The sequence below is a fragment of the Cannabis sativa genome, chromosome 6 (genome assembly GCF_029168945.1).
Source record: "Cannabis sativa cultivar Pink pepper isolate KNU-18-1 chromosome 6, ASM2916894v1, whole genome shotgun sequence".
Lineage (NCBI taxonomy): Eukaryota > Viridiplantae > Streptophyta > Magnoliopsida > Rosales > Cannabaceae > Cannabis > Cannabis sativa.
In genome coordinates, this window is record NC_083606.1 from 5444804 (window position 1) to 5458232 (window position 13429).

At 31.3% G+C, this 13429-nt stretch overlaps 1 protein-coding gene across 1 annotated transcript; it reads left to right on the plus strand.

Annotated features, from left to right (window-relative positions):
- The first annotated feature begins 9431 nt into the window (after positions 1–9431).
- LOC133039108 (mitogen-activated protein kinase kinase kinase 20-like) lies at positions 9432–10703 on the plus strand. Its single transcript, XM_061117920.1, has one exon. It carries the CDS (start codon positions 9432–9434, stop codon positions 10701–10703), a length of 1272 nt encoding a protein of 423 aa, XP_060973903.1.
- The last annotated feature ends 2726 nt before the right edge of the window (positions 10704–13429 follow it).

Here is a 13429-nt window from a genome sequence, read left to right on the forward strand (position 1 = left end):
AAAATCGTAAAAATATTTAAAATTCCGTGAAACTGTATTTTTGTAAATTTTTTTTTATTGTTTTTATGTTTTCGTGAAATAATCTTTTTTTTTTTTTAATTAAAACTAAAGGGTGATTCTACAATGCACTCCCTTAGAAGGGATGCACTAATGCACCCTTGACTTGTTTCGGTATCCAGAAGAACTTTTTAGTCTAATTTTTTTTTTCATATTCATGTACGTTATAGCTATATAAGATAACCTACAAAATTTTGAGAAATTCAGAATAATTTACTATATAAAAAATAATGTTCAAACAGTCTATTTTACACGCGTATAAAATAAAGTCACGCGTGCAACACACTGTTTGAACGTACACTACAAGAAAGGGGACCTTTTATCCCACTTTTTTAGTTAACAAAAATAAAAAATGGGATAAAAGATATATAAAGACTTTTTATCCCACTTTTAGATTTGGCGCCTCAAATATGCAGCAAATATTTTTTTAGACAAGGGCTCTGTTTGGTAGAAAGTTAAAAGAAAATATTAAAGGCAAAAAAATAATTTCAAGATTTGATTTTTATGAGTTTGCCAAACAGGGGATAAAATTTTTAGGGAAACATTTTATCCCGGTTATTAGTTAAAAACCGGGAGAAAAGGGTTTAGTGTGAAACCCTTTTATCCCGGTTTTAACTAAATAACCGGGATAAAAAGTCATCCCTAAAATCCCAAACGTCAGCCTCTTGATCAACATATCCAGCTCGACGTACAACCCCCAAGTCCCAACCCAGAAACCCTCTCGCCCAAACCCAGAAACCCTCGCCCAAACCCTCACGCAAACCCTCTCGCCCAAACCCTCTCGTCTAAATCCTCGCCCAAACCCAGAAATTAACCCTCGCCCAAACCGACATTGGCGGCGCCGTAGAAGATAACGCCTCCCGTTTGGTCTTTATTCCTATTTTCTATTGCATTACTGGTTTGCTCTTTCTTTCTATTTTCTTACTTTATTTTATCTGTTGTTGTTGCTGCTGTTTCTTTTCATATATACCTATTAATTACATCTAAACACACAGAGTAAAAGCTGCAGTCGATCGACGAACATGTGAGTCGGACTTCTGTTCAGGTACATATTAAAACTTTTTTTTTCTTAGTTGTTTGAGTTTTATCAAATTATTCTCTGTTTTGTTTAGAGTTTTATAATATGAATATGTGTTAATAATGAATTATAGGAGGTTTTGTTCTAATTTTTTGATTTTGGTCCAATAAAAATGTTTTTGTTTCTTTCATGTGAAATCAATCCCATTTGTACGGTAATTTTTTCCCTCAGCTCCACCATATTACCTTTTTCTATTCATTTGCAACTATGTTTGTGAATAAAATGTTAAGCTCCTCCCAACATAGTGTCAACGGAAGCGATTTTTTCAAGAGTGAATTACATTTTAATTTCACTTTGTATTAGATAGAAAGCTTGAGCTCTAGTTTTATTCTTTCTCTTTCTCTACACCAATTTCTAGTTTTGGTTTGTGAAATGGAATGCATACATCAATACGTGTCTATATGTATATCTTTGTGGGTGTCATTGTTTTTTTTTTTTGTCCTTTATGATTAACTTAGAGATGACTATGACTTCTCTGAATTTTTCTCTAGAGAAAATCTTGTTACTTCTGTGTTTGTTTGATCTCTATGTAAGTGAATTAATGGTTTTGAACTCTTAATAATTCAAAACTATTATTAATACGTACACTGTAGAAATTAATATACCTTATTCATAAGTATGTGTTAGTTTTCTCTCCCTCTTCAAGTGAAAAAAAAAAAGAAAAAGAGAAAAACCTTGTGTTAGTTGAAAAAGAAAAGAATATAATATAAAAACAGAGCACACGTTTATTAGAATTCTTGTTTCAAATGAATTCCTGTTTTTGAGATGATGTAAACTAATAATATATGAGCTGGTCTTATTGTCCAAATGAATTGAGTGATTGAACTATATAAGCTATATTGAATAACTTGCTAGATAACTCACACTGATTTTTAGTTACCATTATATATTAATCTATAGAATTGGATAGTGATAGAAGTCGGCATGTATTTTGTTTATTTATTTTAATAAGAAACAAAATAGGTATTGTAGAAATGAATTGCAATTGGGGGGAACGGTTATCAACAAATTATTAGATGCCAAATCCCTAACAAACAAGTCACGAAACATACATATCATAAAAGATGTATCGCTTACCGCTTTTAACTTTTAATTTGTACTAATGTTTTATTTATTTTTATTGTTGTGGATTATTTTAATTTATTATTTGCATATTTAAAATTTTCGATAATGTTTGATTATCAAATTATAATTAAGTTTTTTTTGATATATTTCAATTCTTAAACAAAACTAAACAATTAACTCATGATAATTATATGAGTAAGATTTTCATTTTATCATTATTTTACTTTTATGACATAGAAAGTGATTTAACTACTCTTTTTCTTTGTTTTCTAATAGACACCAAATAAGCAGTATATTTTTAGCCAACTTAATTTTAAGTCATGTCACACTTAGTTTAAGTAGTTAGTTTCTTTTCACACTTCCAATTACATTGATATTGTATCCACAAAACAACCTGTTTTGTTTTAATTGGTTTGCATGTTAATTTTTTTAGATTTATTTTAAAATTAATTTTTGTTTTGATCAGATTTATTCTTAAATTAAGCTTGTTTTTGTTTTTTTTTTTATTTATTTTTCAGGTTTTGGAAGATCTCACTCATACTGTCATATATATATATATATATATATATATTTGTTTGCATAATTTGAAATTTAGATTTCAGATTTTAGATCTGGACTTTTATTTTTGGTCAAGTTTCTGAAAAGCTTTCCAGGAGCTAAGACAAGGTTGGTTCTGTTCGCTGATATTTACACTCCTTATTTTACTAATTATAAAGCTATTAGAGGAGTTTGAATATGTTAGATATTCATCCATAGTGAAGTAGATTCTGCGATATAAATGTACTGCGGTCGGATGGGTGACAATTATTATATTGTTAAATGCTATTTTGATTATTTTTTATTGTTATCTGATTTACTTGCGTGCATTGATAGATAGTTATTAAATTGGAAAATGTTGTAGAAATAGGGGAAACTATGGCCAATTTTTTTTAGGATTCTTAAATGAACATGTGTTTTAATATTTAATTACTAAGTGTGCTTAGGATTTTTCTAGCAACTTGTAAGTTTCTTATTTCAATCTTGTTTGTTAGGAATTTTATTTTTATTTTTAAAATGGATAAGTCATGGATGGAAGAGAAGAGAGAAACCCCACAATTCGTAGAAGGATTTAATAACTTTTTAGAGTTTGCCCTAAAGAATTGTAGCGATCCTGAAAAAATTCGCTGTCCTTGTATCGATTGTGGTAATATATCAAAAGGAAATATTACCATGTTAAAGAATCATGTATTTTGTCGTGGAATCGATAAAAGTTATACTAAATGGTATTGGCATGGGGAATCGATGAAGGGAGACCCATATCCGTTAGGTAGGCGAGGGGTCGATGATCATTTTGAAAGTAATGATTGTGATGATCATCTTACAGAATTGCTTGATGATGCTCAAGAAGAGTTTATTTATGATCCTGAAAAAGCATGGTTAGAGATGCAGATAAGTCGTTATTTAGTGGTTGTGAAAAACGCCGACTATCAACTACGGTGAAATTTTATAACATAAAGACGGAGAATGGAGTAAGTGATAAGTGTTTTAGTCAATTTCTATCTGCTTTTAAAGAGATCCTGCCGATGGAAAATTGCTTTCCAGAGTCGACATATGAGGTGAAGAAAACTTTAAGTTCGATAGGGTTGAAGTATGAGAAGATTCATGCATGTCCAAATGATTGCATTTTATATCGTAAAGAGCATACCCACATGGACACTTGTCCGGAATGTGGTTTGCCACGGTACAAGCCGAACAAGAGTAAGGAGATCCGAAAACTTATTCCAGAGAAAGTCTTGTGGTACTTGCCTTTAATTCCGCGACTGAAGCGGTTCTATCGAAGTGCAGAAACTGCTGAAAACTTAGTATGGCACGAGAAAAGGCGAGTGAAAGACGGTAAACTCCGACATCCTGCTGATTCACAGGCTTGGCAAAAAGTAAATTATTTGAATCCAGACTTCGCAGCTGAACCAAGACATCTACGGCTTGGTCTATCAGCCGATGGAGTAAATCCACATAGATCTCTTAGCAGCCGACATAGTTCATGGCCTGTGTTTCTTGTTATGTACAACCTTCCTCCTTGGTTGGTGATGAAAAGGAAATTTACGATGTTATCGCTAATGATTTCAGGGCCTAAACAACCGGGACATGATATCGATGTTTATTTGGCACCATTAGTTGATGACTTGAAAGAGTTGTACGAAGATGGTGTTGATGCATACGATGGTTTTAAGAAAGAAGTTTTTAAGTTGAAGGCTGTGCTGTTGTGGACTGTTAGTGATTTCCCTGCGTATAGTAATCTATCAGGGTTGAGCACAAAAGGCTATGAAGGTTGTCCTATTTGTTGTACCAATACACGAGCTCGTCGGTTGTCAAATGGACGCAAAATGTGTTATTTAGAATTGAACTTACAAATTATTATTGTTGTTATTAAAAATGATATTAATCATTTATTTTAAATTAAGTTTTTTTTATACATATTCTATATAATTATAAAAATAAAAATTTTATTTATTATTATTGAAAAAAAATAAATGAAATGAAATGTAATAAAATTAAAATAAAAAAAATAAAAAACCTATACATTTCAAATTAAAGGTCACTTTTAAATTTTATAAAAAAAAAGGGATAAAATGCACCTTTTATCCCAGTTTTTTCATAAAAAGTGGGATAAAAGGGTACATTTTATCCCACTTTTTTCATCAAAAGTGGGATCAAAAGTACCCTTTTATCCCACTTTTCTCTAAAAACCGGGATAAAAGGGGTACTTTTTATCACGGTTTTTTCTAAAAAACCGTGATAAAAAGTACCCCTTTTATCCCGGTTTTTTAAATACCTTTTATCCCACTGGCATACATCCCGGTTTTCATATTAGCGAAAACCGGGATAAAAAGCCTTAAAAACCGGGATAAAAGGCCTTTCCTTGTAGTAGTGGTATTTTTCGGCGTGTTAAACTTTTCCAAATTTCTTAAAATTTTGCAGGATGTCTTAAATAACTATAATAAAGGATATTTATATCTAGCCAAACAAGTTAATTATTCATCCGAAGAGCATGCACAACTAATCCATGAGCAAAACATGTTCGTGTTAGTAGGTCTTTATATTTGACTCAAAACATGTTCGTGAAATTAGGTGACATTTGTTTTGTTTGTTACTCTAGGCACTTATCTTGTATAATCTAATTGATGTGTCTATGCATTTATTATACTTAGTATGTCTTTATATTTGACTCAAAACATGTTCGTGTTAGTAGCATGATTACCAATGTCAAAGTTCATATTTGAAAGGTTCTCAAATTTTGTTTATTAATGGTATTAGGAAAATGTTATTAATAGATTTAAATTTTTTGGAAACGTTCAATTATAGCCGTTGTGCTGTCGAAATTTTGGTAGAATTAGGATAATATTTGATTTTAGTTTCTCTTAAACTTGGTTGTTAGGATTTTATCGGAAGTGACTTTATCGGAAGTCAAGTACATAATTTTTGGTATATAAGGTATGTTTTCTTTAACTTACTTTTATAAGAATATTTTTTATATATATTTAGATAATCCTTAAATACTTAGAGTAATTTTCGAATAATATTAATACATAGGATAGATATTGTTCAGTGTAAAGGATAGATAATCCTTAAAATTATAAAAAAAATAATAATATACTAGAAAAATACAAACCCATATTATAAAATTTAAATGTATAAAAATATTAAATTACATAAAAATTAAAATAATGAGTAATTAGATATTATTGCAAATTTATATTTCATTTTTACTACAAATAAACAAAATAAGCATTGGCCATTTGGAATGCGCGCAATGAGTTGGTTTGGAAGGGAAAGACGACTCGTGTTGATGATATAGTTGGGTTTGCTAAACACTACCTTAATCAATGGAATAATGCTCAAAACTCTGTCCTTGGCACATCATACTCTGATGATCAGATTCATGATGGTGCAGAGCATTGGTCCCCTCCTTTTGCTAATAGTATTAAGGTTAATGTAGACGCAGCTTTATTTGATGATGGGCGGTCTTTTGGGTCGGGTATGGTAGCGCGTGATGACCGAGGTTGGTTAATTGAGGGCCGAACCATCTTGGCAATGAACATGGTGGAACCAATCCTTGCAGAAGCTATCTCTGTCAAGGAAGCTCTCACTTGGATCAAATTGAAGCAATGGCATCATGTGACTGTGGAGAGTGATTGTCTTGGGGTTGTGCAAGCATTACGGAGTTCTATTTGTATGATTTCTTTGTTTGGTCAAGTCATTCAAAGTTGTAAAAATTTGCTTGCGGATTTGAGTACCGTTGAGGTTATTTTTGTTAAACGATCTGCTAATTCAGTGGCTCATAGCTTTGCTAGAGTCTCTAAGTTGTATCCTGATCGTACCTTCAGTATGGAGTCTGTTCCTACTGATTTGTTACCTTGTTTGGTGACGGAGTTTGTTGGTTAATGAAGCTTTACATTTTCCATTCAAAAAAAAAAAAAACAAAATAAGCATTAATAGAAAAAAATTTATAAAAAATACTAACAATAGTCACAATAAAGAAAATATTTCCAACTGAAAAATTATATAAAAATGAAAAATAACTTATCTTGTCAAATACAATTAGTGTCTGAAGTAGATCCACGAGCACTAATTCAACCATTAAAATAACTATTATAACTTAAAAAAATATCGAGAACTTTATAACTCAAGTAATCGATAACTTAAAATTAAATCTTAAATTATATTGTAATAATCTAATTTAACTACTTTATATGAAAATATTTAATGATATATTACTGCACGTTTTAAATTAAAGGTAAAAAAAATAATAAATTGATATTTTATATTTGTAACTAATTAATGTATGACCAGAAAGGAAACATGTTTCACGATGGCTGAAGAAAAATAATTGTTTGATGGGAAAAAAACTTTTCAAAATGAGTAATAAAAAACTAAAGGGTAATTCTACAATGTACCCCCTTAAAAGGGATGTACTGATGCACCCTTGACTTGTTTCGGTATCCAGAAGAACTTTTTAGTCTAATTTTTTTTTTCATATTCATGTACGTTATAGCTATATAAGATAACTTACAAAATTTTGAGAAATTCAGAATAATTTACAATATAGAAAATAATGTTCAAACAATCTATTTTACAGGCGTATAAAATAAAATAGTCACGCGTGCAACACAGTGTTTGAACGTATTTTTCGGCATGTTAAACTTTTCCAAATTTCTTAAAATTTTGCAGGATGTCTTAAATAACTATAACGTACATGACCATGAGAAAAAAATTGACTAAAAAATTATTTCGGGTGCTAAAACAGATAAGGATGCATCAATATATCCATTTTAAGGGGATGCATTGTAGAATAGTTTTTCTCCTTTTTTGCACAAGTGATTTTTATGTAAGAATGATGATTAAATCTACCAATTCTTTCTTTCATTTTTTTTTTTAAAAAAAAATAAACAATAGCTTATATAATAGAAATTTCATACGTATATATATAATTTTTTTTGCAATGAATAAATTCATTAAAAATATAACAACGTCATACAGACTAGTTATGAATACTATACATCTTATGTTCATCAAATAAATACTATTCTTGTTAGGATAATCAAAATAATACTATACACCCAACAAAAATAATGGATATTCATATCTAGCCAAACAAGTTAATTATTCATCCGAAGAGCATGCACAACTAATCCATGAGCAACACAGATTAGGGACACTCCTGGAAATTTGAATAACAAACCTGTAAAAACTTTTAATAATGATCTTAAAATCATTTGAGCGGGAACTCTGATAGTAAAAGCAATCATAGTTGTAATATCTTTGTAACAAACTGCAATCCAAACTCGTTATTATTTCTCTGAAAGCTTGAAGGGACAATAATGTTTTAACTACACATAAACAAACAATATATTAGTGGGATGAAATTTAAAATAATGAGTAATTAGATATTATTGCAAATTTATATTTTATTTTTACTATAAATAAACAAAATAAGCATTAATAGAAAAAATTTATAAAAAATACTAACAATAGTCACTATAAAGAAAAAAAATTATAAAAAAAATGGAAAATAACTTATCTTGTCAAATACAATTAGTGTCTGAAGTAGATCCACGAGCACTAATTCAATCATTAAAATAACTATTATATTTGTAACTAATTAATGTATGACCAGAAAGGAAACACTGTTTCACGATGGCTGAAGAAAAATAATTGTTTGATGGGAAAAAAACTTTTCAAAATGAGTAATAAATAATTGTATGATTGGAAGAAAAATTACTTCAAAATTATTGAAATTATCGATTAGCAAAAAGCTTCACGATGAAACAAACATTCAGGGAAAGAGAAAAACAATATATGTAATTTTAATCAAATCTATCTATAAAAAGAGAAAAAAACATACAGACAAATTAATATTACTAAAACCATATCACAGTAATTAATATTAATTAGTCAATAAAAAGAATAGAGAACGACCATCGTAATATTACTGAACTTAATTTCCAGAACAACGGAAGCAACCCATAACGATGTCGTTTCCTTAATTTCCACGTTAGTGAATTCATACGTATATTGATAAGTATAACATGTAGAACAATAATAATAATTATGAATACGCATAAATATCAATAAATATATTTATATATTTTATTTATTCATATAAAATCTCAAATCTTAATTAAAATAATTACTATTTATTGTAACTAACGATAATTAATTGACAGCAAACACTCATTAAATAATTACCAAAAAAATCTGTATAACAAATTATACATAAACTAATAATTATATAATTAAACCAAAAACCGACAAAAAAAAAGATAAATCTGGTAACTGATAAATTACAATAAAAAAAATCTCAAACAAACCCTAATACGAAAGTGATTTAGTTTTAGTTAAAAATGTATATATAAACCTAATACTAATAGGTTTATTCAAACTTAAACGCTAGTATAAAATTATATACGTATATGTCAAGAAATATATATTTATAATTTAAATTGTAAGGTTTCCTCTCCCACTTAGGATAGCGTTCTAACTATATATATATAAACTTATCACTGTAGCTGATAACAAGAGAAAATAATAACGTTAGTGTTCTAAAAACATAGTGAATTATAGAAAATGATTATGAAGAAGAGAGGAAGAGAAGAAAAAGAAAAGAATTCGTTAGGAAAGAAACAAAGAAGCATATATAGAAGAGATGAAGAATGGGGATGGATGAGGGGTAAATTGTTGGGAGTTGGAGGTTATGGCTGCTTCCGAAGCGATTATCCCCGGCGAAGCTCGTTCTAGACCACCACAATTTAAAGACTTCCCGTCACTTTTGGCCGTAAAATCGGCTCATCCAGGTTCTTCTTATGCCGACATCATAATGGAAAAGGTTGTTTATACGTCTTTGGGGTCCAGTCCTCACATCCTCAAGTTCTACGGCCACGATCATACATTTTCTGAAGAACATGATGGAAACTATGGCGGAATCATTTATAACCTGTTTTTGGAGAATGCCTTGGGTGGATCATTGAGTGGTTTGATCGAGAGAACAAAGGTTGGGTTGCTTGAGTCTCAAGCAAGAGTACACACTCGCTCTATTCTTAAAGGATTGGAGTTGATACACCATAAGGGTTTTGTCCACTGCGATATAAAACCATCCAACATTTTGATGGTTCATTGTGATGATGATAATCCTCATGGTGTGGATGGTTTGGTTGCCAAAATTGCTGATTTTGGTCTCTCTAAGAGAAGTAATGATGATTTTGAGAAACGAGTGAGAGGTACTTCGTTGTATCTGTCTCCAGAGAGTGTTTGCGAAGAAACTCAAGAACGAGGCCTCGACATTTGGGCTCTTGGGTGTGTTGTTCTTGAGATGTTGACTGGAAGTACGCCATGGGATGTAAATTTGGGGCAGGAAGAGCTGTTCAGCAAGATTTCTACTGAAACACCTTCTCTACCATCTTACCTTACTTCCACTGCTCAAGATTTTTTACTTGAGTGCTTCACCAGAGACCCCAATCAGAGACCTTCTGCTCAGATGTTGTTGAATCATTCGTTTGCTATGAAATGGGAAGAGGATTCCGAAGAAGAAGACCCAGAAGAAGAGGATTCTGAAGAAGAAGACCCAAAAGAAGATCCCAAAGACGACCTAGTAAAAGATCCCGAAGAAGAGGAAGATCCTGAAGAAGACCCAGAGGAAGATCCTGACGAAGACCCAGAAGAAGATCCCAAAGAAGAGAATCCTAAAGAAGACCCTGAAGAAGATCCCGAAGAAGACCCAGAGGAAGATCCTGAAGAAGACCCAGAGGAAGATCCTGAAGAAGACCCAGAGGAAGATCCTGTAGAAGATCGAGATCCCAAAGAAGAGGATCCTAAAGAAGACCCTGAAGAAGATCTCGAAGAAGACCCTGAAGAAGATCCCGAAGAAGACTCTGAAGAAGACCCTGAAGAAGATCCCGAAGAAGACTCTGAAGAAGACTCTGAAGAAGATCCCGAAGAAGACCCAGAGGAAGATCCCGAAGAATCCTGAAGAAGAGGATCCCGAAGAAGAAGCTGATCTTCACAATATGATCCTTGCTAGAAAAACCGAAAATTGCAGTAACCTACATAATACAGAAACTCAACTAAGTAAAGAAAAGGTGTCAAAGAAATTAATTACAAACATTGTAGTATTACACTCTTTGAAAGAAAAGTAAAGTTGTCATGTTATACCTTATTTAAAGTGACAATCTCGCCACCCTCACCATATCTTTTCAAAATGCTCTACACACAAATAAATAAATAACAGCAAAAAATGTAATAAACGATGAATGTAATTGTGTTTAGAGTCTGAGAAATAAAAGTGACCATGCTTCAGTAATAAATTATGCATGTAATAAGTGACTAAAAGACATTAATTAACAAGATATATTATAATACTATACTTGTACGATTAATTCACATATAGTTTCAGAAAGTTGTGGGAATAATGTTGTGCCAACTTAGTCAAATTGTATAATAAAGCTATAATTGATAAACTAATGCCTTTTGTTCATATGTACATGAGACATATATATATTTATATACATATATACATATATATATCAGTGACATTTAAAAAGCACTCAAAATCAATTGCAAGTAAAGAAAAAGAAATATAAAACTATGTAAAATAATTTTTGGTGTGTTTCTTTAACTAGATAATTATACAATTGAGATGTCCCAATTTCACTATAAAATATTACAATTTTTGAATTATGATTATTACAAAATGTTGTTTTCTAAAGGGAAAACAATTACTAACATTTTTTGACAATAAAGAAAAACACACAGTGACTAACACATCTATAAAATCAAACCTAAGCCTGAACAATGACTTTCCAATCGTAACTTCATATCATATGAACTGTAAAAACCAATCAACAGATCAAACCGAAAGCAGTATAAATGAAAGTAACAACATATGAGAAAACCCATGTGAGAAAAATGGCATGATGATCCTCTAAACAAGTGCAAAAAACCAAATTGCAACACAAAAATATGTGCAGAAATCCTTACTATTTCTGTCTTAATGTGGTCAAAAGGTTGCTTGTCTAACTTGTCAATGCTAACAAATAGTTCTAAACTTGCCTGGGGAACTACACAAATTTCTAACATTCCATCTAGTAACTTCAAATGATTCAATTTTATCTGTGATCATTAAGAAAGCAATAACAAACATTCTAAGTAAAAGAATATTTAACAGAAATGCACAAGTACTACAGTTAACATTGATACTTTACCAAGATAAAACATACCCTGACATGTTTGGGTAAGATTTTTTTTTTTTATGCTGAATATCAAAGAAGCACTCTTGGAAGTGTTTTGGTTAAAAATAAAAAGGCCTTTTTTATAAACTAGGCCAAACGGAACCAACAACTACACAAGAACCTTGAGTAAGATAGCAAAATTCATGCCTTTAAATATCAAGTAGTGCAATTCATAGAGAAAACAAAATTGCCGATGAACATGAAGATCGGAAAGAGAAGTTACCTCATATTTTCCGATTTCCAGTTCATCCAGTAATTCGGTCAAAATCTGGCCCCATTCTTTCAATTGACCAGCAATATCAAAATCACATTGATAAAATTCTTGATATCTTCCTTTAGATGGGTTGTCTCTTCTGCAAACCTTTGCTATGAAGGATGTTATGCCATTCATAGCCACAAATCTAGCAAAAGGAACAATTAAGTCACAAAGCTCCCCACCCTAACAACCAATTAGACCATCACAAAACCTTAGTTGTGACAAATTAGAAGCAATTAATTCATAAAAATTTTAAAAAACATATAGAAAGTTAATGTCATAAATCAAATATCAACTTCTTCCCCATATTTTTTTTTTGTAAAAATCTCTCTTAGTTCAAATACCAGAGTATCCAAGCTGTAGCACCATGCCTCTCAAAAACATCTTCTATAATTGAAAAGGCTTTCTTTCTTATAGCCATTTGTTCTTTTGAGAAATCCCGAGTACCCTGAAATGTAACAAATATCCAAGTCAGAAATGTCAATTTTATTTATCTGTTAACTAAATGTCCTACAACCAAGAACACCATTAATAATATATAGTAAATGATTAAAATTTCAAGCTTGAGAAGTCTTCTAGTTTCATGGCTTTCCACAATCTCCTTCACTTTGATCAACAAGCTATCAAACTCAATGTCCTTTGGATCCAATAACCCTGAACTTGCACAAGCATCTAACTTACTCAATCTATTCTCAATCAACAGCCGTAAATTTGGGGGTTATTCTAAACCAACCATCCCCTTCAACTTAGACCCATTCATCAATACCTTCATATTGCCATCCCCAAAATCCATCAAATGATATATCGCGGCCCCAATGTTTCCAGCGCAGTAGCCTCCTTTTGGGTCAAATCTAGCAAGTCAGTCTCTAGCCTTTGCGAGTTCTTCGTGTTCAATGCTTCATCAATTCGTACTTGTGCAAGGCCATTGGCAAATCAATGGCATAGACAGCTGATGAGGACAGAGACTATCCCTTGCCCCCACCCTATCGTGGTAACAAATACTTCGACTTTCTCTGCCATTGTATTTTAGGGTTTTTGGTTAGAGAATAGAAAAAAACCATTATCCTCTACAGGTATTCCATTTTGTGGACTCAGCCATAACAGATGAGAAGCCATACCATTCGACTTTTGATCTAATATAGTTACAGTTATTACAGTTATTACTTTGGTGAACATAATAGCTACATAATCTCAATGCGTTACATGCATAGA

Bases quoted from the DNA above. Each gene is read 5' to 3' on its own strand.
- LOC133039108 (XM_061117920.1), top strand. From the start codon at position 9,432: ATGGCTGCTTCCGAAGCGATTATCCCCGGCGAAGCTCGTTCTAGACCA.